General features: G+C 42.1%; 4 protein-coding genes across 14 annotated transcripts in view; 3 read left to right on the forward strand and 1 right to left on the reverse strand.

Moving 5' to 3' along the window:
- The first annotated feature begins 1,870 nt into the window (after positions 1–1,870).
- LOC106748992 (uncharacterized protein C20orf24 homolog) lies at positions 1,871–4,006 on the forward strand. Of its 2 annotated transcripts, XM_014627972.1 has the most exons (4): positions 1,885–2,158; positions 2,904–3,007; positions 3,151–3,280; positions 3,367–4,006. In XM_014627972.1, exons 1-4 carry the CDS (start codon positions 2,060–2,062, stop codon positions 3,406–3,408), a joined length of 375 nt encoding a protein of 124 aa, XP_014483458.1. In that variant the 5' UTR covers positions 1,885–2,059; the 3' UTR covers positions 3,409–4,006. The 2 variants fall into 2 exon arrangements, with proteins under 2 accessions (XP_014483457.1, XP_014483458.1); XM_014627971.1 differs by having other exon boundaries at positions 1,871–2,158; positions 3,151–4,006.
- LOC106748989 (TP53-regulating kinase) lies at positions 3,321–23,467 on the reverse strand. 8 transcript variants are annotated; one of them, XM_014627964.1, is made up of 7 exons: positions 23,376–23,467; positions 23,186–23,304; positions 21,604–21,819; positions 13,279–13,499; positions 5,887–6,110; positions 4,898–5,170; positions 3,321–4,501 (listed from the first exon to the last, which is right to left on the reverse strand). In XM_014627964.1, exons 5-7 carry the CDS (start codon positions 6,074–6,076, stop codon positions 4,254–4,256), a joined length of 711 nt encoding a protein of 236 aa, XP_014483450.1. In that variant the 5' UTR covers positions 6,077–6,110; positions 13,279–13,499; positions 21,604–21,819; positions 23,186–23,304; positions 23,376–23,467; the 3' UTR covers positions 3,321–4,253. The 8 variants fall into 8 exon arrangements, with proteins under 8 accessions (XP_014483450.1, XP_014483452.1, XP_014483453.1 ...); XM_014627966.1 differs by lacking the exons at positions 21,604–21,819; positions 23,186–23,304; positions 23,376–23,467 and adding an exon at positions 19,229–20,035; XM_014627967.1 differs by lacking the exons at positions 21,604–21,819; positions 23,186–23,304; positions 23,376–23,467 and adding an exon at positions 14,144–14,341.
- LOC106748988 lies at positions 8,884–13,272 on the forward strand. Of its 3 annotated transcripts, none has more exons than XM_014627959.1 (2): positions 8,884–9,171; positions 12,250–13,272. In XM_014627959.1, exons 1-2 carry the CDS (start codon positions 9,021–9,023, stop codon positions 12,948–12,950), a joined length of 852 nt encoding a protein of 283 aa, XP_014483445.1. In that variant the 5' UTR covers positions 8,884–9,020; the 3' UTR covers positions 12,951–13,272. The 3 variants fall into 3 exon arrangements, with proteins under 3 accessions (XP_014483445.1, XP_014483446.1, XP_014483447.1); XM_014627960.1 differs by having other exon boundaries at positions 9,019–9,122; XM_014627961.1 differs by lacking the exon at positions 8,884–9,171 and adding an exon at positions 9,951–9,968.
- The window catches only part of LOC106748987 (rab11 family-interacting protein 4A), a 29,355-nt gene continuing 17,584 nt past the window's right edge, over positions 14,441–26,211 (forward strand). The window contains exons 1-3 of the mRNA XM_014627958.1: positions 14,441–14,783; positions 23,391–24,004; positions 26,109–26,183. Of these exons, the coding sequence (XP_014483444.1) occupies positions 23,511–24,004; positions 26,109–26,183 (569 nt within the window). The 5' untranslated portion in view covers positions 14,441–14,783; positions 23,391–23,510. The remainder of the gene's footprint in view (positions 14,784–23,390; positions 24,005–26,108; positions 26,184–26,211) is intronic.

Consider the following 26,211-nt stretch of genomic DNA (forward strand, 5'->3'; position numbering starts at 1 on the left):
ATATATATATATATATATAGAGAGAGAGAGAGAGAGAGAGAGAGAGAGAGAGAGACGAGAAAGTCAAACTCGCGTGTACGTGACGTGTGTGTGTATGCGTGTGCATGCGACATAGCGTGTATGTGAGAGATATCTCCGTATGCATTATATTTAAATTCTTTCCCCGATATACATTCCTATATACACATACACGATATTCTATATACATACGACGCAAAGATACACCACACTACAGAGACAGACGATGGATGGATACATAATGCCAAAATACATTGTGAATATTAATGCCATCGCGTTCGACGTCGCATTCGCTCAAAAGTTCAGATGCGCAAATAACATTTGATGTTAACATTTGCAATCTATTTTGGTTCGGGCAGCTTACTAGAAGCGCGATATAAACTGTTATCCGAATAAAATAAAGACTCGTATCACACGTATATATAGACGTAAAATGATGTTCCTTTTACCTTTGATAGACTTATTTTTAGCAAATTTTAAAGTATTATGGTTTCGATAAGAAATAATGATGTATATTTAAATACATTTATTATGATGTGTATTTAAAGACCGTTAAGAGCCAAACACAGATGTTTTAATGCTATATGTAATACTATCTTTAGTACCAGAGAGCCGATTTCAGATCTATTTGGATCAACTCACGATCGATCTCTCCTTTGTATGAAAATGAAAAATTTTATTTATTAATACGTCTTTTCGTAAGAAAAAGATGTATCTTTTCTTAAAGTAGCTATTCAAACTCTCGGAATTAGTAATTATCTATAATCACTAAAGAAATCATCGACGTTCCATTGAAATTCTCTTTGGCAAGACTTAAAATTAAATAAGTATACAATACAGATATTCTAAACTTGCAAGTCCGTACAAAACACATGTCTCAAAGATATCTTAAAGACGCCTTATTTTACATGTCTGGAATTTTAAGATGTTTTTTAAACATCTTTAAGATATATGATAATGTTGTGTAAAGGAAGGTTGTGTAAAGGATGCCTCTTATTTTTCTATTGAAAGAATTTGCAGGTTTGTTAATCAATTTATAATTTTTTTTTCTTTTTTATTTGTGCATCACGAGTGAAAATAATTAATTGATTACGTATTTTATCATATCTGCACGTACAAAAATTAAAATAACGGATCTAATAAAATCATAGTTGTTTAGCTAAGACTCGAACCATTCGTCAAAAAGATTTTACGTATCGCTGCTAGATGGCGTCTGGCAAGTCGTTCACACTCACGAATCTTTTTTACAACAAATCATAAATTATTACAAGATGTAGTTCCGAAGTTTCCTCTAGCAGTCGCCACCAACTTAAACGAAGAATTGAGGTAGTAGTACAACTCAACGATAAGTCGGTCGTACCGTCATTGCCCCAGTAATACGAGTGACAGTAAAATGACAGGTGAGACGGACATTTATTTTCGAAATATAACACAATACTAATTAGTTCATTTAACTATACTAATTGATTAATTGACATATAGCCATTCATCTATATTTTCTTTAAATTTTATTTATATATACATATTTGTATATTTATATTCCTTTATTTTACATGTAAAAATATGTAAAAACCTAAATTGTAAGGGACATAACGTGTGCATCTGACCATTGTATATTAAGATTATTAAAAAATTGAATAAATATATAAAAGAAAAGAATGTTCCACCTAGGAACCAATTTACTTTCCATCTTACCACTAGTATCTCCTTAATAATAAACATTTAAAATTTACACAGAAGTTATACACCTCCTCCTCTCCCCCAGGCATGTCTCAAATTTTAACAACTAATATTTAAAATATTATTTGGAATGTTATTTACAGCAGATGCAAAATACAGTGAAAACGAACGGACCGGAACCGAAGGTAGTTAGGCTGCCAATCATTATTGCGATACATCCAGTAGAGTGCAAGGTATCCACTGTGGAAACGTGGAGCGAGTTACGTTGACGCTGACACAGCGATGATCGCGTAATTGGAATCACGTTGACGATCACGTTCACACTCAGAGATCGCGAGCTCTTCGAGAGAGGCGCGCGAGAATGTCGCGTACAAGAGGTGAGAAAACCGGCAACGGCGGCAAATGCGAGGTTAGCGTGTGGACACGTGCAATCACAGCCAACTCCGAATGGCCGGACAAGGTAAACATAACTACGAATTTTGATTCCCGATTTTCTATTCGCCGTTGTAACATTTTATAAACGCACAGTTCTCAGATGCGAACACTGTTTTGACGAGAATCTCGGAGATCACATCGCTTCGACAATGAGAACTTGCACTTTTCTCATTCGAGTCTTTGGCCACGTCGAGCAGAACGTTTATTTTCCAACTGCTGGCAGTCTTTTCTGAGCTGAGATTGGTTTATCCTTTTAGATCTGGAGGAATAGTGCGATCTCAGAAAACTTGCAAGTTGTAAAATAAACGTTTTACGCGGTCTTTAAAATTTAAAAACTTCACGAATATGTGTATTGCGTGTCTGCGCAAAGTAAAAAATTTCGTGTCAAATTTAACACCTCACATGTCCCGAACGGTCCATCCAAGTTTTTGTGTTAATTTAACACAACGTGAATATGTTAAAAAGTAACAATTATTATACCAAAAATTAATACAAAATTAATATCCATAATGTGTTAATCGATACTGAAATATAAAATTTGTTATTTTAACACTTACACATATTGAATATCGGGACACAAAATATTGAAATAACATAAACACAATGTGTTAAATTAACATACAAGTATATTGCAAATTTAACACAAGAATTTTAACAAAGACCGATTTAACACAAGTAAAAAATATTTTTTACTATATACATACAAGTGATGAAATGACAGTTCAGAGTTAATCAGCTGATATTACTTTTACTTATCTCACGAATTGCAGGAAGAATTTCTTGATGTAATATATTGGGCAAGACAGGCGATTGGTATCATCGTCGGTATAGGATGGGGCCTTATACCTTTGAAAGGTTTTTTAGCTTTATTGTTGTAAGTATAGATCACACAGAGCGACGATCTTTCCATTCAGTTCATTATTTCATCGTTGAATTCGCGCCAATTTGCACATATTTTCAATTAATGTCATCGTCGATATTTTTCATTGCTACATCGTCGAATGCTTTTGATTTCAGATTTGTATTAGTCAATGCGGGAATTACGTATTTATACTTTAGCAGTTTCCAACAAATCGACGAGGAAGAATTCGGCGGCGTGTGGGAACTGACGAAGGAGGGCTTTATGACCTCCTTCGCCGGCTTTCTGGTGAGGAATCAGAGTGCAAGAGAATTTATATTCCCATTAGTAGGCGCATAGTGATGTGTATTATATATCGTTGTCTGTGTCGATAGGTGACTTGGATCATTATATATTCCGGACTGCATTTCGACTGATTTACACCAACACAATCTACGTGTACAAGGAGCAATAGCTTTGTCATCACAGATCGTCGCCGCTGCCAAATTCGTTATATACGTATGCAATAGTCATCGCCAAGATTGGGAAGTAACTCGTTGCTTGTAATGCCGTTACCGTTACTTTTCCTCAACAATGACCTGACACCGTCATTGCTCCTTACACTGGTAACGATAATGGTAACGTGATTACATTTCTCGGGCAACGAATCGTTACTTCTTGCACACGTAAACCATTAATGTATACTATAACATCAGTTGGTGTATATAGGAAGGGCGGCAACGAATCGTAAAAGTATGTTTTCAAAATTTGGTGAAAAAGAAGTAATGAAAATTGTAAATTTACCTGCTAAACGAGGATGAACATACTGAGTAGCAAGACGGTAACAAGTCACTCTTTTTTTCTTTTTTTCTCAACAAATAACAAGTAACGGTAACGAGTTACTCTTGAAAAGCGCAGCTCTCCCAATTCTGGTAATTCCCTTGCATTATTCGTTATCTTATTATACCGTTACGTATTGTTACATACACGTATGGTTTTATTGTATAAAAAATCTTCTTACCTTCTCAAAAATGATCGGGCATTTCAATTTTTTAACCAATCGTACGAGTCGCGACTGAAGTTCCGAGTGACGTGAATCGCATGTTTGTGTGTGTGTGTGTGTGTGTGTGTATGTGTGTAACTTACATTCATTAGCACGCAAAGTTCGAACGGCCCGCGATCTATCTAAGTTCATCTTGCGCGTGTTGTAAGAAAATATATTTATACATAAACTCTTTATACTCTCCACGGGACTGCGAAGTTTCTTCTTCGTTTCTTCGCTTCATCCGATCATCAGGCGTTTGCGTCCTCGTGTCTGTACCTGCTTGTACTTCGAGATCACTTGCTCACATTGGCTTTTATTCTGATAATGAAGTCGATAGTGACGAAAGATACGGTCGAATAACGACTGTACTTCGGAATGCGCGCTTAGTAGCGATCGTTCCAGAACGTACAGGTCGACCGATTTGTCTTCCGCCGTGGAGTCCACCCGGGCCAGTCCGAAGTCTATCATTACGAATTTGGTATCAGCTGCGGAAAGCAAGAACGATGAATACAGCGAAGTGACGGAAATATGATAAGAATGGCTGGCATAAAAAAATTCACGTATATATTATATAGTATCCCAGAAGCATAAAGAGACCACCTCAATATCTCCTTTGTTTCTAATGACATGGAAAAGGTGTTTAGAGCACAATTTGAATGGTTTCGAAGGAAGAATAATGTGGAAGAGAATTTTTTTTTATGGTAATTTTTTTCAGTTGTTTTTAAAGTTCTTATATTTAGGCCCCCCAAGATATTTGGGTGTTCTCCTTATGTTGGGTTTATGTATCATTTATTATATTGAATGCAATTCATGTGTTTTGTCTGCTGCGGCGTTAACGTTTGCCGTATTCGAAATGCGTCATGCCAGAAGAAGTTCATTACCTTCGGACTTTTTACTATCAGACAGTTCGATTGAGTCGTTCTTCAGCAGTATATTTGACGTGGTCAAATCGCCGTGGATGATGTGTTTGGAATGCAGCTTGGCTATGAGCGCGCCCAATCCACGTCCAATGAATTCCAGCAGGTCATGCACGTTCCCCTTTCCCGAAATGTTTTCGTCTATGAAGTCCTTCAGCACCATGGCGTTCTCTACGAATTCCATGTAAATGCTGCGTCGCTCTAGATCCACCAGGTACAGAGCTGGTGTTGCTACTCCTTGACAGAGCGAGAAGAAACAAATCAAAGGGATAATTTAAAATTATCCCGAGGTGAGACTCGGTGTTTTTTGATAAATCGACCAAGAAGAGAAAGAAAATTCGAAATTACCGAAAGGAGCATTTTTTCCTCTCCATTATTACATTCTTATTTCTTTCTTCCCTTTTACTGGTTTAGGAGAAGCAGATCAAATCTCTCACGATGAAAAGAGAAAGAAAAGCAAGAATTTAAATATCTTCAGTAACTCGACTCTTACTTTAACGACTCTAACACATTTTATACTTAAGTGTCGATTAATATATTATGGATGTTAATTTTGTGTTAATTTTTGACATAATATTGTGTTACTTTTCAACGTGTTCACCTCGTGTGAAATTAACGCAAAAATTTATATTTGTTCCGCCTGAGACATGTGAAATGTGTTAAATTTAACGCAAAATTTACCGTGTAGAGACAGAAACAGTGAAACGAGATTAAAGATATACACGTCTAGAATTACACTAATTTACTGTACTGTACGTTAAAAAGTTATATCGTTAATTAAGCTTTACAATCAACGGAGATCACCGCGATAGTCAATGCGTTAAAGAGAAAATACAAGTAGAAGAAGAAGGAAATAGACGAACGCGAGAATCGGGCAAGCTTGGACGCTGCTACGCGCGCGCATCAGTGCCTGCGGCACGCATTTCCGACTGCACTCGCGGATTCGCATTTACCCGCGGCCTTCGCACGAATAATGGCACGAGCTTCGGCTTTGATGCGATCCTTGGTGAGACGCGCGTCCAGTTCCGGGTGCCGGTAATTTTTCACGAATCTCTCCTTCAGCAGGCACATCTTGCCCAAGTATTCCCCTTTGTAGAGGCGCGCTTCTGCGCCTTGCGCTATTAATTCCATGCCCTCCGTCATCGCCGCAGGAACGCTGCAGGATACACGCGTGGATCTGAGGGAAATTGTACGTCAGATGTCGATTCAATTCGCACTGGTGACAGTAACATTCGCAGAATGATTCTCAGGATTTCGGGAGGATTTTTCAAGTCGATCGCTTCTTGTTTCCGGGCGAAATATCGGAGGATAGGGGGGTTCCACAGGTAGAACAGAAAATGACGATGACGTCAAAATGACGAGAAAGTGACTATAAAACTTTTTCGGTCGGATTTTTCGATCGTTTTTTCATTTTTTGACGTTATTTTCACGTCATTGTTATTTTCGAATTCTCGTATACGAATGTTCGAATGACTCGCAGTGAAACGAGCAAAGCAAGGACACTGTTTCCAGTTTTCGCGAGTGAATCGAATTGTCACCTGTTGTCTTAACGCAGCGTCAGGAGGAGCGGAAATAAATTCTGCCGCGACGAGAATAGAGTATATCTCTTTCGCTTTCGCACGAAGCGAAACAGCGAAAGGACGCGACGATTACGACTTGAGAATCCTGCATTGTCGCGAATATTGCGTAAAGGCGCTGACCCAATGAAAGGAAGAAGGAACGAAGAATCAAATATGGAGAATTAGAAGTAAGATATTAGGAATAAACTATAGTTTAAAGCTCCTGTGTACTCACTGCAGTTATTTTGTTTTACGTCGGAAGCGAGAAAATTCACGCTCAGAATTCTTGCAGTATACGTTCGGATAAAAAGCTCACAAAATGACAAATGATCGTGATCGATTCAGATCACTTTTATAAAAATAATACACTACAATATCACTTTTATTAAAATAATTTTATTAAAATACTCCGAATATTTTTCTTTTGCTCGAACAACCAATAAATAACTATACAATCAATGTGACAAAAGCATGAGAAAAGATAATTTAAGAAAGATGGTTGCATGTCATGTTAATTTCACGGTTATTTATCAATCGTTCGAGCGAAAGAGGAAAGAGGGTATTTTATATTTTGGAAGTGTATCTTTTTATTTGAACGTATACCGCGAGAATTCTCGATATGCGTTTCCTCGTTTCTGACGTCATCGAACAAGATGACTGCAGCCAGGAACTTGAACACCCAATAAAAGGAACAGGGAATAAGATATGAGAACGTTTTAAAACGAGATCACACTGCTTTTATAATTTTCCAATGAGTCTCTACTGTCATCATTGACATTTTTATCATTTTCTTGATAATTATAATATCGATTGATTGCAGCTTCTATGACTTCTATTTGTGTATTGTCGGACATTAGACATTTTGAAGATTAACTTTCAGTCAATTATTAAGCTCTATAAGCACACAAATTATAAGGAATAGAATTTCGACTTCGGAAGTCGGATCCTAATTTTAATTCCCCACTTCTTTATCACGGACTGAAGGTTGTTTATATATCGAAATTTAATTCCTTGTTCTTTATTCCTTTCATTGTGCCTGAATCCTGAATCTTAGCAATGAAACGCCATTGTCAAGATTACGTGACATTCGCGACGATGCAAGTATTGCGTTCGCTGATTTCATTTGCACAAAGTAACAACAATAACATAATAACAATTTTAAGTATATCCTTTTAACTTTTTTAAATACAACTTTTAGCGAAATCGAGATTCATTTGCGTGAGCGAAAAAGTTAACAAGCCAGATACTCAGGTAACACAGAAAATCACAATAACGTCGAAATGACATCGAAATAATGAGAAAATAACGAATCGTATGATCGAAAGGTAAATAATTATTATAGTCTATTATTATTATATTATTATTATGTAATAGTACTATTATTATTATACTATTATTATTATAGTATATTATTATAATATTTTCTCATCATTTTGACGTCATCGTAATTTTGCGTTTCACCTGGGCGAGGCATTCGGGAGACGCAGAGCGACAGGCGTGAGCGCGACGAGCGAAAACGAAGATGACGCTCCCGCGAAATAATCGCAGACGCTGCGACAGATACTCAAAAGATAGGCACGCGGTAAGTTTATTCCCGAGTAACAGAACGCGCGTGTAATATTCGCCGGATTCGCTGAATACGCTGAACACGAGTACCGAATCGCAAAACTCGCACGAACGAGTGACGCCGGACCTCTGTTAATAGAGAGAGAGAGAGAGAGAGTCGCGTCGTCGCCTCTTCAGACGGCGATCCGAGATTCGGCACAGGTCGAGGCGAAGCGAAAAACGCGTCGAGAACGAGCGGACTCCTAGGAGCGATATAGCGATGGGGAGATCGTTCGGAGGAGAGAACGCGGCGAGTAAAGCGAGGCGATCGAAATTCTGCGTTATCGCGGACTCGCCGGGCTGATAGGTGCGCATGCCCGGGTAATTGGACGCGCAAGTATCGCACGCTCGCTGATCTCGCTGAAACGAATACGCATGTATACGTATATATCGCAGCACGGAAGAGAGAATGACAAAAGGCGCGAGCGAGCGTGCGAGCGAGTGAACGCGTCTTTCTTTTTTCTTCCTTTCTTCTCCACACTTCGGGCCCGTCCGGAGATTCGCTTGCGCGAAACGCGCTACTAAGGGCGAGGGACGCGGGCGAGGAGGTAAGGTACTCGGGAGAGTGCGGCTGCTAGCGCTAGCGAGGCGAGACGAGGGCGAAACGCGAATCGATCGTTACCCCGCCGGCGTCCTGCGCGCTAATCGCTATCCCGGCGCTAGTATTCGCCCGTACTTTGTCGCCGTCGGTCCGCCGTCGGTCCGCCGACGTCCGAGGACGTGCAGAAAAAAGAGAGAGAGAGAGAGAGAGAAAGCGAGCGAAAGCGAGCGCGCGAGAGTAACAGAAAGAGAAAGAGAGAGAGCACGAGATCGGGCTTCTTTTTTTCCTCTCCTCGCGCGCGTCTGGTATCGCGCGCGTTTGGTATTGCGCGACGTCCCCTCGGTGGTTGGCGAGCGGTCGGCGCCACCGCGCGCGCGGAAGCATGAGGGACGAGGTGAAGATGGACGCGAATCGCCTGATCGCCGAGGTGTACAAGCGGCCGGCGCTATGGAATCAGAGGCACATCTCCTACCACAATCGCGAGGTGACCAACGGCGTCTGGATGGAGATCGCGGCGATATTCAATCTCCCCAGTACGTGGGCCCCCCCGTGACTCCCCCCCGCCTTGCCCTTTGCGTACGGCTCTTGGCGGCGGATCGCTCGCACGCGCGACGCGCCGCCCAGACGCCGCGCCGCGTCACCCATGCGTTGTCTGCCGACTCGCATGGTCTCTCCTCCGGCGTGGAGAAGCGGATGACGACGAGGAATAGTCTCGGGGAATAATCGAGACGCCGGGAGACCGATAAGAGAATTCGCGTGGCAGCTCCGCTTCGCGGAAAACGAGCGAGGATTGTTTTCGGCGCGCCAACCGGGGAGAGTTTCCAAGCCCGATCGATCACCAGGGAGGAACGCTCCTTCGGTGTTTTCGGTTTCTCTCGGGGAGAGCCGAAGCCACGTGGTTCGAGTTGATACGCGCATTGTGCGAGTTCATTTCAACGTGATTCTCATTTTGGGCGAGCTCCCGTGCGATCGAAACGGTGCTTCTCTCGCGGAAAAATACGTCAGTCCGCAAGGTGAGGGAGAGTCGTGGAGAGATCCTCTTCTCTGGGATTTTGCGTGCTCTGAGAAACGACATTGAAAAGTCCGTCGGAAAATTAAATCGCGAATCATCGGCTCATCCCTGCGTCACAATTATTCCCCCTTATTGCACATGAGGTTGTCCATCCGACAATCGTCCGGTATCGTCAAGATATACACTCTTAACACATTGCATGCGGGAAACGTACTTTTACGTTTCTTGCAGTCTGTCACTAGAGCGCGTGTCACGTAAAAGTACATATTTAGTAGATTTGTGCTGGAGAGCGGGTATCATGTAAATACGATGGGCATTGTAAGTGTGTACGGTGTTTGTGTTGCTAGACAACGATTTCCATTGTTTCTTTTTAGAAGTTTAATTTGTCGAGTATCGCGACGAAGTATATTCGCATGCAATGTGTTAAGAAGTCTCTTCATTTCAGCTGAACTAATAATGCTGCACGTAGTTCCTTTTCTTTTCAACATTAGGTTACACACTTGTTTCACACTAAAAGCAAATGGTGCAATCTCGTTCGGCTGGAACGAACGAGCAGCCTGAGGTGATTTCAAGATTTCAAGTCGATTGGAGAAGTGCACGTGGAAAATATCGCGCGCTATCGCGTGACGCATTCGAAAGCGCGCGGTTGTCATTGGAACGTCTCTGAAGTGCTCGAGAGAATTTTGCATGGACCGCGTCTTGTAACTTTCTCTGAAACGCATACACATCGAGGATTACACTCGATTGTCACGTGTTCATAACAAAACGATTGTTCCCGGTCTGTCGAGGCCCAGGTAGAACAGAAAGTGACGATAACGTCGATATAACGTCGTCAAAATAACGTCGAAACGACGAGAGAAAATGACGAGAAAATGTCTAGATAAAAATTCTTCCTTCGATCATTTTGACGTCATCGTCACTTTCTGTTCTACCTGGAGAAGCGTTCGTTCGTAGCAGAAGATGCGGGGCGACATACGTATGACCTAACCTCACTTTGAGCGTGAACGAGCATGCGAAGTTGTTCTCGTCGACGACATATTCCGCGCGGATGCGCTACGATTGCGAGAGATTTTTACCTGCGCTACTCTGGTCACACGGAAACGCAACGTTCTAACTTCGATAGTAACCTCGATCGAGATTCGACCGCGAATCTTTCTCGCACGCACGCACACACACAACACACACGACACGCTCGCCCGCTCGAGGACGCATGCGCGGGATGCGCTGATGCGCGCGAACGAGCGCATTCAATATCTCGCTGTGTCGCATATTATTATTCAAAAACGACTTTCATCAAATTCCGAATAAACTAACTATTATATATAATTAACACTTTGTATGCGGGAAACGTACTTTTACGTTTTTTTACAGTCCGTCACTAGAGCGCGGGTCACGTAAAAGTACGTATTTAGTAGATTTGTCTGGAGAACGGGTATCGTATAAATACGATGGGCATTGTAAGTGTGTACGGTGTTTGTGTTGTGTTGCTAGGCAACGATTTCCATTGTTTCTTTTTAGAAGTTTACTTTGTCGAGATACTTGGTTTAATAACTTCAGAACGTACAAGTCGTGTTTTGTAAATTTGAAGCTTGTTTTTATTATTATTGATTACAACATTGATAAAATTAGCCATTGTGACGAAAATAGTGATCAAAAAATATGTGCTGATGCATTATCGGATTTTTCATATGATAGTAATTCCGTAATGTCGTTTTTTTTTTAATAATCGTAGAGCATATATTTAAGTGTAAAATAAAAAAAAGTTTCGTTGAGAAAAACGAAGTAATTGTCGATTTATTGCGATTTTACTGAATACCAAACTCCCGCGAAATTCACGAAAAAACGCCCGCTATACGCGTAAGTCCGCGGCGAAATACATCCGCATGCAATATATTAACAATTAACCGATGAATTACCAACTACAATTTTTAGATATGTACATACATTTTGTCCGACGGTAATTAAAAAATTGATATTTTGTATGTTCCCAGGAGAAAATTCCTTATATATAATTATATGCAGAATATGACCATATATAAAATACATAATTATATGATTATATATAATTATATATTAATATATGCACATAATCGTATATATATATAACTCATTTTATACATATATTTATATTAATACATTGCATACGGGTATATTTCGCCGCGGACTTACGCGTGTAGTGGGCGTTTTTTTCGTGATTTTCGCGGGAGTTTGGTATTCAGTAAAATATTCAATTAAACCAAGTAACTCGACAAACTAAACTTCTAAAAAGAAACAATGGAAATTGTTGTCTAGCAACACAAACACCGTACACTCTTACAATGCCCATCGTATTTATACGATACCCGCTCTCCAGCACAAATCTACTAAATACGTACTTTTACGTGACCCGCACTCTAGTGACAGACTGCAAAAAACGTAAAAGTACGTTTCCCGCATGCAATGTGTTAATCACATATAACTCTATATATAATTTCATATATAATTATATATTTTTATATATAGACATATTCTATATATATGACACTTTACATGTAATTATACTACATCACGAGCCGTCGCTGCGCTTACATGCAAGCGTCCTACTGCGATCTGCTTCCAGAGCCGATGCTGAAGGCCAAGTGGAAAGGCCTGCGCGACACGTTCCGGGCCGAGCTGAAGAAAGACCAAGTGTATCGCAAGAGCAAGTTCCATCGCAACCGGCCGGTATGGATTCACTTCAAGAGCCTGCAGTTCCTCAAGGAGCAGATGCTGCCGCGGCCGCCGATCTGGGAACGCAACGTCGCCAAGACGGAGGACGACTTGCAGCCGTGCGAGAGTGAGACGGAGAACGGTGCGTCGGTTGTAATGCACGGAGGTCTCGACGGTGGCCTCGATGACCGGGACGCGATCGCCGATCATCTGCTGTCTATGGCCGGCCACGACAACGGTCATCACCAGCTGAAGCTGGACAGCGACGGCCGGCACATCGTGAATGTGAAGCGCGAACCTGAGGAGAGCTTCGACAACCTCGAGTTCCAGAGTGTCGCCGACAATCTGGCGGACAACGAAATGATGCTGCAGAATATTTCGCCGGAACAGGTGCTGATGAGCGACAGCGACGGTGGCGTCGGCTTGGCCGGCGTCGACCCGCTCGACGGTAACCGCTTCGACGACAACTACTATTTTCTGATGAGCCTGTTGCCGCACATCAGGACCTTGCCGGCTGACCGCAGGATGCTGCTGCGCATGCAGATGCAGGAGCTCGTTTACAAAGAGGTCTACAAGAAGGCCGCCGACGCCGAGCAGACGGCGAAGACTTAACTCGAATTACGCGGTCTCCTCCCGGCGTCGACTCGCGAGATTCCTCGTTCCTTCGAGGAATAAGGAATCCGGATTTGATACGTGTGTAAGCGAGAGAGAGAGAGAGAGAGACCCTTTAGTCCTCGAAGACCGACTATATATCCTTAGAAGACACAGTGTATTTTTGATTCTCTCCATACAAGGTCGATCGGTGAAAATAAAAGAGAGGTAGTTACCTTTAGTTAGAGAGCGATGTTGAAAAAAGTGCGAGTTCAGAGAGAGCAACAGAAAGAGAGAATGCTGAGGAATAAATAGCACACAAAGTAGACAAACCGGCGCGAATACTCACGTAATGGTGCCGGATGAATTCAGGAAACGGACAGTTTTCCCTCCCTCCGGGACAATTGAACCTTCGAGCAAGATCCGTTTTCGTCATGAATTCTTTTCAAATGTCGACTCCGCCGCAGTACAAAGCACCTTCCGACACCAGTACACATCTCGCAGGTAGACAGGCCGTTAGTTCGGCTAATTCGTTGTCCGTTTGGCGACGCTTGTCGGTGTCTCAAATTGCTGAAAAATATTTAGTAATTACGACAAATCACAAACAAGACATACAAATTGCAGTTCAATTATAGCATAATAAGAATATCTCAAATTGCTTGATAACGAATTCGATCGCCTGCACTATACTAAATTAGTGCGTACTAAAAGTCGCTATAACATCCTATATTTTCAACGCACTTTTATCGATAAAAGTGCCTTAAATGTGACTTCTCAGGTGATTTCTAAGCTACTTTTAAGGGCACTTTTATCAATGAAAGGGGATTTAGAACACAGGCCAAAGTATCCAAATATAGTAGCATAACATAAGCACTTTGACAATGAAATAATTAATGTATATTCTATTTAAATAAAGACATAATATCATTATTAGATGTTTAACCGTTCAAAATGTACAGAAAGCTAAAAGTTCGCTACACTTGTTCTCACACAGCACAGATGTACAAGAGACATCCTGGAGAGACGTCCCAGGATATTCGAATATCTTTCTAGGTACAGCGGATCTGAACTTATCGCGCGCTCGTCTTCCTCGAATTTCCCTCCCGAAAGAAGAAAAACAGAGACAAACCGACAAACGTCGCTAACGCGCAGCGCGAAATACCGCTAGACGGATGATCCCGGTATTAGCCACGCGAAGAGTCATACACTCACACCTGAACTCGGTTGCCGATGACGACACAGTGCGGCGACACGGTTGAGCGCCACTGGTGCTTTCTCGTACCTGCGGGTACGACCGTGACGCACACCTGTGCGCTCGTGTATACCGCGTCCGTCCACGAGGCAACATGTATATGTACGTGACATATACACACACATCTATTCACCTACACAGAGACACGTAAGTAGAGGCACACCGTACTGTGCGCGGTGCACGGACATTTCACAGTCACGAAAGGCGCATGCGCGCTCATCGTCGCTCCAATCGGGTCCGATCGTTTTCTTCGCTTTCGCGTCGCGACTCCTCGTCCGTGCCTACGTTCAGTTCGGCCGATCGCTCCCGCACCGTTAGTTCAGATCGGCGCGATTCTCTCTTTCTCTCCCTCTCTTTCTCTCGTGAGCTTCGACTACCTGCTGTTCCTTCTCTCTCTCTCTCTCTCTGTCAATTGTTAGACAGCCGAACGTCGCCTCATTCGTAACATAACGTAGGCATCGCGTCGCGTCTCTGTCTCTCTGGTGCGAGCACAGGTGTTGGTAGCGTTTAGTGGCTGACAAGGATACACCGTTGCCATCGTGTGATACTGCCCACTCTTTCTCCGTGGTCCCGCCGGATCTTGTTGTGTCGCGTCACTCAAGGTGAGTCAATTTTCTGGAATCTCAGCCTCGCGCGCGAAAGAGAGAGAACCAGGAGAGAATCCGCTCTCTCCGGCTCTCTGCATCACTCAGGGTGTCCCGCTAGCAGGTAGCTGTCCACGACACTCGGGGACTCTCTCGCGACTATCTCGGGGTCGATTTATCCTGCCGATGAAAAAATGTCCAAGGAGGACATCGTCATTCGTCTTGTCTTCTTCGCGAACGAGACGCTGATTAATATTTCGTTAAAGTGAAATCACGTAGCGGACCTGAGATTATCGGGCTGCGTCATCGGTTTGTTTCGAGTTGCACGGTTCACACGCGCGCGAAACTATCCGTTTTCAAACGTTCATTATTGCACGAACATTGTCGCGGGGACATTTTCATCGGGGGAAGAAGTCGACTGCGAAGGGAAGAAAGTAAGGTAGTCGTAGCCACATCAGCAACGTGTCATTTTAAGCGCGGTCGAGAAGCGAACGCTGTTCGCCAATGATGACACACACACATATACACACACACAGAGAGAGAGGTCTGTTTTAGATATTTATCGTCTTTTGTTTGTCGTCTTTGTTTGTCATTGTCGTCGTCGTTGTCGCCGTAATCGTACGAGCGTGTGTGCGAAAGAGCGAACGCGCGCTTCGACGTCGCTTCGTTCGTCGACTCTCTGTTACTGTAAATTCTATTGTATAGATCATAGGTTGTATCTTCGGTCGTATGTGTGTGCGTGCATGTGTGTCCTCGTGACGACGTTACTTTCTGTAATATACATACGAATGTATCCTACCTTGGAGAGCCGCTAATTTACTATGTGCGTGCAATATGAGCGTGTCCAGTTTGGAAAATAGAGCGTGCTCCGCTCGATCTAGTCTAGCGTTTAACCCTTTAACCGCGTTCGCGCGTTTCAGAGAGAGGGTGATTGCGAAACGATCCGAAAAGACAAAGAAAAAAGCAGAAAGACCGAGGTGGGGAATACACTAAGAACAGATTATATTACAAAATGATTATTTTGTGACAGAAGAATAAAGAGAACGAATTCTTTCATTGTATCATCTAGTTATTTATACTACCTCGCTCGTAATCGGACGCGCCGACTCGTGTTCGCGGATGTCAGAAATGCCCTAGAGGATAGTGAAACTTCAAAACATATCCAAGGTGTGTCAGTTCTTACGACTAATTAATTAAAACTCGCGACTAATTAATTTAATTTTACCGAGAGATTTCCTGAACAAATTAAAGTTAATTTTACTTTAGCGAAAATACCGAGAGAGGTCATTATGACATTTGAACTTTTCAGTCTTCAACATATCTTTTTAACCATGTCTCAAATTAATATCCTGTTAAATTAAAGTCCGTTTGAAATAAATCGGAGAAAATAATTTTGTCATCCATTTGGTCTCTCGAAGCGTAATTCGCGAAAAGCTCCACTTTTTCAATCGCTTGTATCTCGGAAACTATTGGCGCCTCCATATTTGAGGCACCAATAGTTTCCGAGATTGAGTTGAGGTAAAGTTAAACTCGAAATTGCTCAGAGAATCTCTCGGTAAAAGTCACGGATATTCTGTATACAAGGTAGCCACAAACCTGGAAAACCGGGAAAAGTCGTGGAAACTTAAAATATCAAAGAAAACTTGGAAATGTCCAGACAAGATATTTAAAAAAATCTGAAATTTTTAACTTTGCTCACAATTTTTCTAACCGGTTCAAGACAGGCGTAGTATATTTAGTGACTCGAATATTTCCAGAACGGATTAACATTTTTCAATGATTAAGATATCGTTTTAACTGGGATTTCAGGCTATACATTTTAATATATATCATGACCCACTTCTATGATACTTGCGATTTTTTAAATTTTGTTTCACTTGAGAGAATCAATTGCTCACAATGAGTTTACTTTCCGTTTAACGAGTCAACACAGAGATCATCCTTGTTACTCATTGAATTTGGAACTAAGACAAAATGATGTCTGTGTCGATTTGTGTCATTGAACGGAAAACCACTAATGACGCCCGGAAAAAAATTTATAAACGAGCGACACGACGCGTCGCATCGATTTTGCAAAGAACGCGTGCGAGGTAAGAGAACCGGGACGCGACCTACGTGAAAATCGATCGCGCGACTTCTCTCTCCGTCGACAATCTATCGACGATCGAGAAAGAGCGGAATAACGGTTAGGGGATTAATCCGTTCATTAACCGGCGATTTGCTAGGCAGCGAGAGAGAGAGAGAGAGACAAGACCAGACTCGATTGCCGGATATCTAGGCGCAAGTCGCTTCTCTCTCGAAATGAAGGTTACATATCGGAAATTCTCCTCGCCCGCTTTAAATATATCGTGTCCCTCCCTTGCCCCTTCTTAACCCTTCCGTCCGCGCTTTCGAGCTCTCGCTCTAAATAGCGGACTGGAGCGGCTCCCGGCTGTGCGAGATTCGAAACGCATCTACGCGCACATACCGTTCCGAGTGACAAGTGCCTGGAGACCGAAACGCCGGTCCTCTCCCGATTCTCCCCCGCTGCCCCCGCTGGGTAAACAGCCCGAGCGAGCACCACAGCTCGCGATAATGTTGCGCGTAGAAGAGGGCGAGATCACGGGCGTGCGATTGTAGGTCGATTTCGCTTCCTCTGCCGCATTTTGTCAGTCGTGCGAAAACGCGAGCCGTTAATCAATCCGGCGGTGTAATATTATCGACCCTGTCGGGCATGTGTTAGGAAATGCGAAGCTGCTTATTCCGCCGAGCGGCAGAATAACTAATTACACCTCGATTAACTTTTCCCGAGAGCGAAGGAATTAAGAGAGAGTTGCAGCGCGTGCATCCGCGTCTCTGTGATGCTCGAGAGCTCTCGGCGGAGACGAATTAACACGCTGAGCAGTTTGGAGTGAGTAAGTTTGTACCTTACTAGCGAATTCGATCCTATACACCCGCGCTATACCGGATTAGTGCACACTAAAGGCCGTTACACGTGAAGTATCCGAATACAATAGGCTTGTTTGTTTTAGCTGAACCGCTGGTGTTGCATTGGAACACTAGTTTCTTTTTCCTTTACTGTTGGGTTATATAATTGTTTCAGTCCGAGACAAAAAATGCAATCTATTTCGGCTAAAACAAACAAATCTGATGGCATAACGCAAACACCTTGAAGATGCGATAATTAATGGATTTTCTGCTAAATAACGTGACGATTCATTATTAGATGTTTAATCGCACATCAAAGTGCTTATATATGCTTTTTGATTTAAATAACTGTTTAACCATTATACTGTAACTATTTAAGTTATTTAAATAACTTCGTGTACAGCAGCCTTCAGCACGCGGAAAAAATATCATTATATTGCTAAGAAGCGATTATTTATATTTTTCTGTTTATATTTTTCTTTTCTTAAGTAATAGTTATATAAGTAATATAAATAAGTTATATAAGTAATAGTTATGTAATAGTTATCTTCAACAAAGAATATTTTTTCCTTGATAAAAGAGTCTTGAAATATATTCATCAGAAATTTTAGAGAAGCTCATTATCACGTATTTAAGAGAAATATTTATTCTCTTTCCAGGATATTGTAAACTTTATCTGAGGAAAATTAAATTCAATTAATTTGGAAAAGCAAATCAAAGTTTGTCTTGATTCAAATTATAATAATATTCTTGATTGAAAACCTAAACTTAACTAGGACTCAGAATATATTTTGAATAAATTTTATGCTTATGATGAACTTATGATATATTTGCAGATATATAAACTTGTGAGATACTTGGAAGATAAGTGAAACATTTGCTTGAATGTAATATGTACTTTTTTTGTGAGCATGCGCTCATTCGATGCAGTGTGGATGATCGAATTTGCTATTAGTTGATACATGGAGCATCACGTTTTTTATCATTGATATTTCGAATATTAATGTCGTTATATCTTTCCTTGTTTGATTTTGATTATATAAAAGCTCGAACGATGATAGAATTACAAAAGATACGGTAAATAGATATAATTTGAGCTAAACACATTTCACCGCATTTTTTTTGGCTCTTTGTTGATTGTACTATCAAGTTTTCAAATGCAATTAATTAAATTTTTAATGAAGACTTGGTAGTGTCACAATGCCGGTCGCTAGTAACTGTCATTCAATGGAGTTTGGAAGAAATTAAATTCGAATCGCGAGACTTCTCGGTATCGGCTTTTAAATTAACCGATCTTTGTATCCGATTGCCGAATCGAGCTCTGTGTTATATTTAATCTGATTTTCCCTGTCTACTTCATCTGTGATTATTTTTAATTTATCACGTGTATTAAAGAGCTTCTGCCATTCAGATTACTATTATCATCGCACACGTGTAAGTAATAATCAAACGACATGTCTAAAGAGCGTGAGCGCGCAATTTGCAGTGCCTAATCGGTGGCTCGTGATATATATTTATGTGGAAGCGTACTCTAACGTATACGAAATACAACGTACCACGCGACGTTCTGCATTATATACGGAATCCTTGATCCGATTTCGATTTTCAATCCATCACAAACACTGTAATGTGGCAGGCGTCGTGTGTAACGTGAATATTCTCGCCGACCTATTCACCTCTCCCTGTGCCCCTTCTGCTGCACTTGCACGCTACGAACAAACCCGAATGATTACTCTGTGCGAATAATAACTCCGATAACAATCGTACGAATCTGTCGATCTTTCCCAACTTCGTTCATCGATGTTATCTTCGTTCTACCTCCAGTGTTCTCGAATTCTCACGAAGTATGCGAATCGTCAATTTGATGAGTCCTCGTGAAAATTATTTTTTGGTTCGTCGCGGTGTTTTAACCGATAATTTTTTAGAAGAAACGAAGATCTTTGTTGCTTGCCAGTTTCGGGTTTCCTAAAAATACACATGGGCAAATGTTTTTTTTTTTTCGAGAGAGAAAAAAAACACGGGGAGGAAGGGAGATATCAAGGAGGAGAAACATGCGGTAATACTCCAGCTAATGGGGCGTGTTGTGATAATACGATTATCGCACTTGGAAAGCTCTTTTGAACTTGATGGCCGGTTGATACTGCGAGAGCCACGTGTGAGAATGGTACAGTCAATAGTTATCGAACCGAACCTGCTGGGACAGTCAATAGTTATCGAACCGAACGCGAAGCTTTTATCACTCGTACCCTTATTTAAGGTTCATTTATATATTTTTACATTATGGAATAAATTTCTAAGGGAATAAAATTCTTTTCAAAAAGCTCGTCTGGCTTGACGAGAGGCTCCTTGAATCGAAATTTTAAATTCTACGTTAAATTTTCAAGTGGAGAATACGGAAATAAGTTCCCACTTGGAGCATCAAAGGAGCATGATAAATGTTTCTTTAATGCTACAAAGGGAATTTAATCCTTTAGAGTCGAAATCTTAATTCTACGTTAAGGGTCGATTGTTCCAAATTTTGGTAAGATTTCCCCGACAGGTATCTATAAGGTAAATATCAATAGCTGTTGTTTGTCCAATAAGTACCTGTCGTGTAAATTTTACCAAGAAATTGAAACAATTTCCTTAATCCTCAATCATAAATTGTACAATTTAACAGCCATCGAATGTTTATACGTACTATTAAGCTAAAAGCATCAATGCTTGGACACGTACCTAATTCTGGACATTTTTATTTTTAGTTTTTAAACACGAATATTTAAACTTTCAATGTAGAATATATGATATACATATATTGAATATGTACATATCTTCTATGCCGAAAGTTTATTATTCGCATTAAAGAACAAAGCAACAAGAACTGACTAGAGTTAAGTATGTGTTCAGGCATTGGAACTTTTAATTTAATACTCATAATTGTCTTGAAAAAACAAAGAAAAATTACATTTAGAAGTAATCTGTGTCATTGGAAGAAAAAAACCGCCAAATGTGAGTCATCCGTCGGCGCATCTTCGATCCTTAAGCGTTCTTAATTCCACTCATCGTCGTCAACGTCCGACCAAGTTCTGCCTCGCGAAACTCTCGTGTATTTCGCATCGCTGATTCATCAATAACGGAATATCGCGTTAAACGGAAAAAACCGCTTTGTTTCGCCAGCTACGCGTCGCGAGATTGAGCAAATACACATGGTGCATCAATGCGATTTTTCGATGAGCCTGATAAGACCCGTCTTGCACTCACTTTTGTCTCCGCTAATCCCGACGATCCGATTTCCAGCCCGTAACACAACACGGCAATTCCAAATATTCATGCTCGCGTTTGACCTTTTTGCTCTCTCTCTCTCTCTCTCTCTCTCTCTATCTCTCTCTCTCTCTCTCTCTCTCTCCAGACTTCGTTTTTCCGGAGTTGTACCTCAATTTCCTACGCGCAATATTAAACCGAAAAAGAGACGGCAGTGATCTCCCTGCGATTTCATTCGCTTATATTCCCCGGCGAAGTTTGTCGCTCGATTCGAGCGTGTTTTTCGCATCGTGAGATCTACTGAGAAAACGTTATTCACAACGCCGCCGCAACGAAACGCGAATTCAAAAGGATCGTTCCCACAAAGAGGGAAAAACAACGATCGTTATCTCGTCTGAGTTTGCTTCGAAGGAAGACCGATCCGTTCGTCTCGATAAAACCATGAAGAAGCGCGTCACACAGAGCGCGAAATGCTCGTGCGAACAAATGTTCCAACACCTGTTCGTTCTTTTCGGCGATAAAGTTGTCTCTGAATTACCGTGTTATTTACGTACGCACTCACCTCGAAACTTTGGTGGCTCAATGGAGTGAGTCACAGGCCCGAAAGATAAAAGCAAGATTAAATAATTCCCCGGTCGACGTAACACGAGGACTCGGGTCGTAAATAATTCATTGGCGGGCGAGTTCTTACCTTCCTTCGGCGGACTTCTCGCGGACTCGACTCGCTGTACCGTGACTTCCCCGCCGGTTCTCACGCTTTTCTCCTACTCCGCGCGTCTCTAGAATGCGCTTAATAAGCTGATTGTTAGATATCACGAGATCTCACCGTCATTCCCCCGTAAAGCGGCGAAGAGCTGCATTAGCATGGCGCATGGCGACATTCTCTTCGCGGTGGGGTGGGTGTATCCTTCGGAAGAGGAAAAAAGGGAGAATTAACAAAAAAACGAAACAGGTCGAAAAGGAGGCCGGATCGTGGAAGTTCGCTTAGAATTTTTAGGGGCCATTGGGTCATGGATTAATTATCGCCTTTAGCCGTCTTTCGAGCGTGATTTAGCAACGAGTAGATGTTTCATGGAATTCGCGGGTTGAAAAGGTTGAAACCTGAAAGGTCGCCACGTTTCCTTCGTCCTCTCTCCCGCACATTTATCCGTCCCTTTCCGAATACGTTGGCACGCTTTCTCCCTACCACTTTCTTTTTCAACGACGCATTTCAATCTTGAAAATTTATCAGACAGTGAACGAACCAAACGGCGTTTTGGTTAAAGAAAACAGAACTTCTGGTTCTTATAACCCAAATCTGGTTCTTGTAACCGGAAATTCTGTTTCCTTTAACATTTTGAGTGCCACGTCTCCCAGAAATGGGAAACGCATGGCTTTTCACAAGGGCCCCGTCTCCCACTTCCGGGAGACGGTTTTATTTATTCAAATAGGAGCGATTTTGGTAGTTGTTTACATTTTTTTTTTTGGCTTCTAATCAAAGAACGTCTGCGTTTTTGTTTACATCGCGCCTGCGTCGACTTTCGGGCCTCGTAGGAAACACACTCGAAATATGATTGACATTTCAAATATTAACCAAAACGCATTTGGTTCTTCACTGTCTAGTAAATTCAATCTTTTCAAACTTTTTTCCGTGTATTTGTACGTGAAAAAATTTGAATTTTTAAAACTATAGTCCTGTTCAGTTTAGCTACTGAAACTAATGCTACATCACAACTTCGTTTTTTCCCCTCCAAAGGTTATATGCTTGTTTCTCTAAACGCAAAAGGTGTAATCTAGTTCAACTAAGACGAACAAATCTTATTATTTTAACATTTTAGGCACAACTTAAATTTCAAAAATTTTTTTAAGAATAATCTTAAAAACTCTTCGGTAGTTACCCAACTAAAACAGTCCGAGAGACGTTCTTTGAGGCACTCAAGCAATGCTCGTCGCACCGAGACAATAAAAGCAAATCTCGGTGGCCACTTATAATCGTTCGTTATTTCAAGAATCACGCGGAGCGAGGAAGAAGGGAGGAAGCCACGAAAATGTACCCGGTGTACGATCCTAAGGTAGAGAGGAACGACGTAAATAGTAAAAAAAAAAGGTCATCCGTGTACAAGTTCACCTCGACCGCGACTTCTGGCGGACGACAGAGAGAGAGAGAGAGAGGCTCGCGGGCAACGACTCGAGCTTCTCTCTTCTCTTACCCCCTCTCGCTCTCTCTTTCCTTGCTGCACCGCTAGCTGGTCCCGAAGCGGACGCGCTCCTGGCATATCTCAGGTCTGACTCACCAACGTCTTCTTCTTCCTCCTCCTCTTTTATGGGTATCTGTCCCTTTTTGAGACAGACGGCGGTACCGCTCTCTCCACTTCTCACCTTCCTCTTCCCATTCCTTTCTCCGCTTCGGTTCCTGAAAGCGGAAACGTTCGACAATCGCACCGCGTACATATTCTCGTTTTCTCTTAAAAATTATCATCTCACCACGCGTTGTTTCAGCATTGACGAAAGTACGACAGAAAAGGTGAGGCCACGGATGAGAGAGCTCCTCCACGTGGCGTGGCCTCGCATAGAGTCCCGGCTGTACGGCCGGCGAGCAAACTGGAACGATAACGAAGAATGGTGAGTTCCCGCACACCCGGTGTCAACAACGTCACGCCCGCTAATAACGCGGCCGACAACGACGGCGTGTCCTCGTCGCCCGACAGTGTCGACGTCGGCGAGGACGAGAGTCGCGTAAACGGCGTCCCTGAGAACGGCGGTGACGGCCGCGGTGTGCGCCGCGGCGGTGACGGTAGTGGCGGTGAAGGAGGCGGCGACGACGGCACTGCCAACGTCGGATGGAGTCAGAGCGGCCCGCCGTCGCTCTCGATGTCGGTCGACCTGCACAACCTCGTGACGAGCACGAATCATCAAGATTCCGGCCGGTACTCGGTGAGTCCGGACCACGCCGACAGCGCGACGACGCCCGCCGCCGCCGTCGTCAAGATCGGCTGCTACGACGAGGAAGAGAGCTACGAGGGTTTCGGCTCCGTCGAGGGTGACGCCGACGACGGCCCGGACTCGCCGGGCGGTAGCAGCTCCGCACCGTCGCCCACCGGCACCTCTCGCAGGTGAGTGCTCGATTGATTCACCGGGTCGTGTCCGTGTTCCGTTGTCGAATCGCGAGCGTCGGGAGTGTCTGGCGGTGTTGACGGATGACAGCGTCGTATCGGGTTGAGTTTGTAATAATATACAGGGTGTCCCAGCATAAGAAGAACATCTAAATATCTCCTTTGTTTTTAACGATGTGAGAGATGTTTAGATCACAATCTGATTTCGAAGGAGGAATATCATGGAAGGAAATTTTTTTTCACGGTCAATTTTTGACGGTAATTTTTTATGGTCGGTTTTTTAGCCTCCGGTATTTTCTGCAAAGGAGATATCTTGATGTTCTTCTCACGTTGAGATACTTTGTATAATAATAATAATAATAATAATAATAATAATAATGTATAATAATATACGCCAAAGACTGATCTTTCCTCAGGAACGAATACCTATTTGCCGAAAGAGTTGATACTATTCTTGTCAACTGGCAACGTGATCCATTATTAACTTTTCGTTGACACGTTTCTTTTTTGCTGTTTGGCATAATAGGTCCGTGAGACCTACTAACTTTTATAATGTGCCCTTATTTAAATGTTTATAAAAGTTTTTATTAGTATCAGTGTGTAAATACTGTAGTTTCGAACGTGTAAAGATAAATTTGAAGAATTTGTCGCAATCATTATTAAAAAAAATATTTAAGATATAAAAGATATAAAAGAAAATAATGTCATGGTTTTACACAGAAAAAGGTAAATTTTGTATGTTTCGAAAAAGAAATTTTATGTTTATTGTATATTAATATGTTGAAGATTCAACAACTATAAGGTCTTAATTTTTTATTTGGGTCAATTTGATCCATGAGTGTCAAACCAGGGTTAATAACGATCAATATATGGATTTGGCTCTGTACTGTGCAATAATTCATGTACAGAAAAATTGACGTGGAAGATGAGAAACGGAAACTCTTTATGGCTCGATCCGGTAACCAGCTATTATTCTATTCTTCATTGTGGTCTTTTTACTCGGCGTGGCCCGCGCTTGGCTTCGAGCGATTCGTTCGATCGCGCGCGTAATTTGATTCCCATAAAAGCGCGCGATCGAACGTAATTTACACACACACACACACACATACACACACACACACACATTTATTTATTTATTTTATTTCTCTTTCCTACTATTGATTGATACGAAAGCAAGATGCAAGTGTGTTCCCGGAATTCGGAGTCGCTTATATGGCCTTAATTTAGGCACGAAGAGAGCAAAGCAACTCAGGCCTTTTATTATAGCCAATTGCTTCCTGTCGTTATTCGCTCGATATGTGATATTAGACGGAATGTAGCGGATTATTTCCGAGGCTGAAATACCACGGCGCACGCTAAAACCCAGCATACCCAATCCGAATACACGTTCGTATATGTATATTACACGTTTATACAGCTTTACGTAAGAGCGTAGCGCGCGTTGTACACAATGTCTATCAGCTTGGAACAATACCGACTGACTTGCTATCTGTATGCGCGAGTCACACGGCGCTTGCGTAATGTTGGAAATGTATTTTTACGAGCTTGCGGTACCCGCGCGCGATGCACCGAAGGACTCGGAAATGATGTGATTTCCTATTAACGGCGTTGCACTCTTTTTGCAGCGGTTCTCTCTTCTTACGCGCATCTCGAGCTTAACTTCAAATGTTAATAAGCTATCGTACGCTGTATTTCGTGTCTGCTGCTTTAAATTACCTGAAGTAGAAATTACCTGAGTAGAAATTTTGGTCCCACATTAATTCTAGAACATAACAGGAGCTAAGATAGCAAGATAAGCTCGATTTCAATTTTAATGATATAATATAACGCTTACTTTGATTGGTACAGTTATACATAAGGATTTTTTTGTAATTCCTGAAACGTATCTCCGCCTCGGAATATTTTAAGGATTACGTGACTGCGGCCGAGAGATTCGACGGTGAAATATACAAATAAGTTTCAGTCATCGTGCGTGACGCGCAGCTCTTCGAGAATAGCGATACCAGTCGTTCGTGTCCACTCCGCTCGATTCTGCCAAGCCGAGTCACTCACTCACTCACTCACTCACTTCGTTGTTAACATTCGTGATCTCTTGATTTTGCAGGAACCCGAGGAGCCCGAACTCCACCGTTGGGAGACATTCCTGGTTGCGTACTTCGCTGCGGAGAACGCCTCCTTGGTAAGAGAAATAAGAACAGAAAGATGAG

The sequence above is a fragment of the Dinoponera quadriceps genome, unplaced genomic scaffold, assembly GCF_001313825.1.
Source record: "Dinoponera quadriceps isolate SergipeBrazil2010 unplaced genomic scaffold, ASM131382v1 scaffold3061, whole genome shotgun sequence".
NCBI classification, from domain to species: domain Eukaryota; kingdom Metazoa; phylum Arthropoda; class Insecta; order Hymenoptera; family Formicidae; genus Dinoponera; species Dinoponera quadriceps.

Coding starts and splice junctions, on each gene's coding strand:
- LOC106748988 (XM_014627959.1), top strand. CDS start 9,021: ATGAGGGACGAGGTGAAGATGGACGCGAATCGCCTGATCGCCGAGGTG. Junction 9,172..12,249: donor GGCGATATTCAATCTCCCCA/GTACGTGGGCCC, acceptor ATCTGCTTCCAG/AGCCGATGCTGAAGGCCAAG.
- LOC106748992 (XM_014627971.1), top strand. CDS start 2,060: ATGTCGCGTACAAGAGGTGAGAAAACCGGCAACGGCGGCAAATGCGAG. Junction 2,159..2,903: donor ACTCCGAATGGCCGGACAAG/GTAAACATAACT, acceptor CACGAATTGCAG/GAAGAATTTCTTGATGTAAT. Junction 3,008..3,150: donor GGTTTTTTAGCTTTATTGTT/GTAAGTATAGAT, acceptor TTTTGATTTCAG/ATTTGTATTAGTCAATGCGG.
- LOC106748989 (XM_014627964.1), bottom strand. CDS start 6,076: ATGACGGAGGGCATGGAATTAATAGCGCAAGGCGCAGAAGCGCGCCTC. Junction 5,171..5,886: donor TATTCGTGCGAAGGCCGCGG/GTAAATGCGAAT, acceptor CGCTCTGTCAAG/GAGTAGCAACACCAGCTCTG. Junction 4,502..4,897: donor TGATAGTAAAAAGTCCGAAG/GTAATGAACTTC, acceptor TGCTTTCCGCAG/CTGATACCAAATTCGTAATG.